The sequence below is a fragment of the Morus notabilis genome, unplaced genomic scaffold (genome assembly GCF_000414095.1).
Source record: "Morus notabilis unplaced genomic scaffold, ASM41409v2 Scaffold424, whole genome shotgun sequence".
In the NCBI taxonomy this organism is placed as follows: domain Eukaryota; kingdom Viridiplantae; phylum Streptophyta; class Magnoliopsida; order Rosales; family Moraceae; genus Morus; species Morus notabilis.
Window position 1 is genome coordinate 52,836 of NW_010367339.1, and position 2,705 is coordinate 55,540.

General features: G+C 33.3%; 1 protein-coding gene across 1 annotated transcript; it reads left to right on the forward strand.

Annotated features, from left to right (window-relative positions):
• The first annotated feature begins 223 nt into the window (after positions 1-223).
• Positions 224-1,596, forward strand: LOC112094334 (MLP-like protein 43). Its single transcript, XM_024174939.1, has 2 exons — positions 224-473; positions 1,072-1,596. The coding sequence occupies exons 1-2, from the start codon at positions 281-283 to the stop codon at positions 1,374-1,376; spliced, it is 498 nt and encodes a 165-aa protein (XP_024030707.1). The 5' UTR covers positions 224-280; the 3' UTR covers positions 1,377-1,596.
• Positions 1,597-2,705: the final 1,109 nt, after the last annotated feature.

Below are 2,705 nucleotides of genomic sequence, written 5' to 3' on the forward strand. Positions count from 1 at the left end.
ATTTTATATCCTGACTTTATAGGATTAGATGTTCACCGACTACAATAATAGTATATTAAAGGAATTCACGTGATCAAGTAGCACTTTAAAATAATCCCGTTAAATCCAAGCACGTAATAGTACGGAATTAATAATTAAGGCTACAGGGAATTTCTTATTGGTATGATGAGCTTCTATAAAAGGGTGTTAAGTGCAAATACTTTTTCTCCCAACAAATCATCCTTCTTGTTCCTAGTCTTCTCTATTGTCATATAGAAAAGGAAGCAAAAAAAACAAAAAAATGTCGTCTGATCTCTGTGGAAAGCTGGAGACAGATGTAGAAATCAAAGCTTCTCCCAAGAAGTTCCATGACATATTCAAGCACAGACCTCACCACATATCCAATCATTCAAGCGACAAAATTCATGGTTGTGAAATACATGAAGGTGAATGGGGGACAGTGGGCTCCGTCATCTACTGGAACTACTTCCATGGTAATAGTTTCTAAGGGCCCGTTCACTTCGCTGATTCGAGTTTAGAATTCGAATTTTTCTACAGTAAAAAGCTCTCACAAACAATCACATCTAACTTTTTTACTACAGTAAAAAGCTCTCACATAAAGTCACATCTCAACTCGAATTCTAAACTCGAATCAGCGAAGTAAATGGGGCCTAAATAAGCTCAAATCGTAATCTCCCTTTCTTCAGTGGTAGAAATTTTGATATTTTCATCTCATGATGGTATAAAATGAAATAAGTTTTTATGGTAGCTAGAGAGATATGTGTGGTAGTATACTAGTGCATGTTTTTTTCAGCATATAAAAGAAAATATAAGAAAATCAACTCTTGCAAAATTTAACAAAAAATTTAATGGGAGTTAGACTGTTCAAAAATATTGATGACCACTTGTATGTAATATAATTTTAGAATATTATGGATAAACCTCATGATCCATCTTTTAAGTGACGTTTAGTTTATGGGTTTAGAACCATGATTTATGATTCTAATTTTTGAAATTTAAATTTTGTTCACTTTGAATTTCAACATATTATTATGTATGTGAAATCTAAACCCAATGTGTATGAAACCTTAGATGGGAAGCCGAGAGTCGCAAAGGAAATAGTTGAAGCCATAGATGACGAGAAGAATTTAATCACTTTCAGAGTGATTGAAGGAGACCTTATGGAGCACTTCAAGAGCTTAACTGTCACTATGCAAGCTAATCCCAAACCTGAGGGTGAGGGAAGCATTGTGCACTGGACTCTGGAGTATGAAAAGCATCATAATGAAATTATAGACCCCCACACACTGCTTCAGTTTGGCGCTGATGTCTCGAAAGATCTTGAAAATCACCTTCTCGAATATGAAGCTGAGGCTGGAACTCAAGCTGTGGTTTGATAAGAAAAAGTTATGGTGGTTTGCTTATAATACTATTGTACGTGTAAAACAAATTAGGTGGTCATGATCATATATGAAAGAAGTATGCGTGTATACATATTATATGTATATATGTGTGTGTGTATATATATATGTAAGTCTTGAGGATATTGCTGTGTGTATTTCCAGTTTGGCAAATATTTCCAAGCGTTTATTAATATTTGGCATGATCTGTTTCTCTTATGTGTGTTTTGTAAATTGATGGTCTTGGGTTTCACTAATGTTCATATGAACAGATCTGATCCATCAATTAACCCAAATTTTTTTTCTTGTTCTTCTTCTTTTTTTTTTAATAAAAGTAATTAGCTGGACAACACTACCCGTACAAATCTCAACATCTAAAGCAATTAAAAATGTGATTAAAAAAAAGGACTCACAATACTTTTTCCCTGTACATGGAAAATTCTGTTTCTCTTGTTTAGCTGGAATAATAAATGTCTATATTCTCTATCTAGTGTATCAATATCATATATACATAAGTTTTAAAGTTACCCTGTGATATCATTATTGCGGAAATAGTCTTTACACCAGATAATAAAGTAGTGGCTGCTGGAATTGAACTTGATTAGTGATATTTATGAAATTAGAAATGAGGTATGCCAAAATGGACACGCAATGGTATTCAGATGGTAACTTCCGAGTCGTGTCGTCGTGTCGCAAGTCGTGTCGTCATGTCGCTACTCAGATTGTCAATCCTAGTAGTAAGATATCAGATTGTTGCATACGACTATATGACTTGTGGACTTTTCATATGATTTACACAATTTCGACCATTTATTTAAAAAAAACAAAACCCCTGAAAATGGCCAAACAAAACCAATTTTGATCAAACTAGCAGTGCGGAAACAATTCTAACCTTTGCTTGAAAATCATTTTCGCCCAAGACCGAACACTGCATATCATCCAAATATTCTAAATTTAAATGGAAAATTCAAAATTGCTAAAAAAAAGAAATCATAAAAAATAAAAGAAGGAAATTAATTGTCACGACCCATCACCACACTCAATGGTAAATTTATATGAGAGCTTTTTACTGTAACAAAAAAGTTAAATGTGACTGTTTCTGAAAAGTTTTTACTGTCATAAACTCGAATTTTAAACTCAAATCGGTAAAATAAACGAGACCTAAGTCTTTCTAAATTGTAGATTCCTGGGCAAATATGAAACTTTTGAAGGAATCCCCTAATTTCAATTCGATCAATTACAACCACAATAATGTGTCACATGTCAAACACAGAGATAAGACAAAATATCATAAAGGGGCGTTCATTATGCATCACTCATTTATAT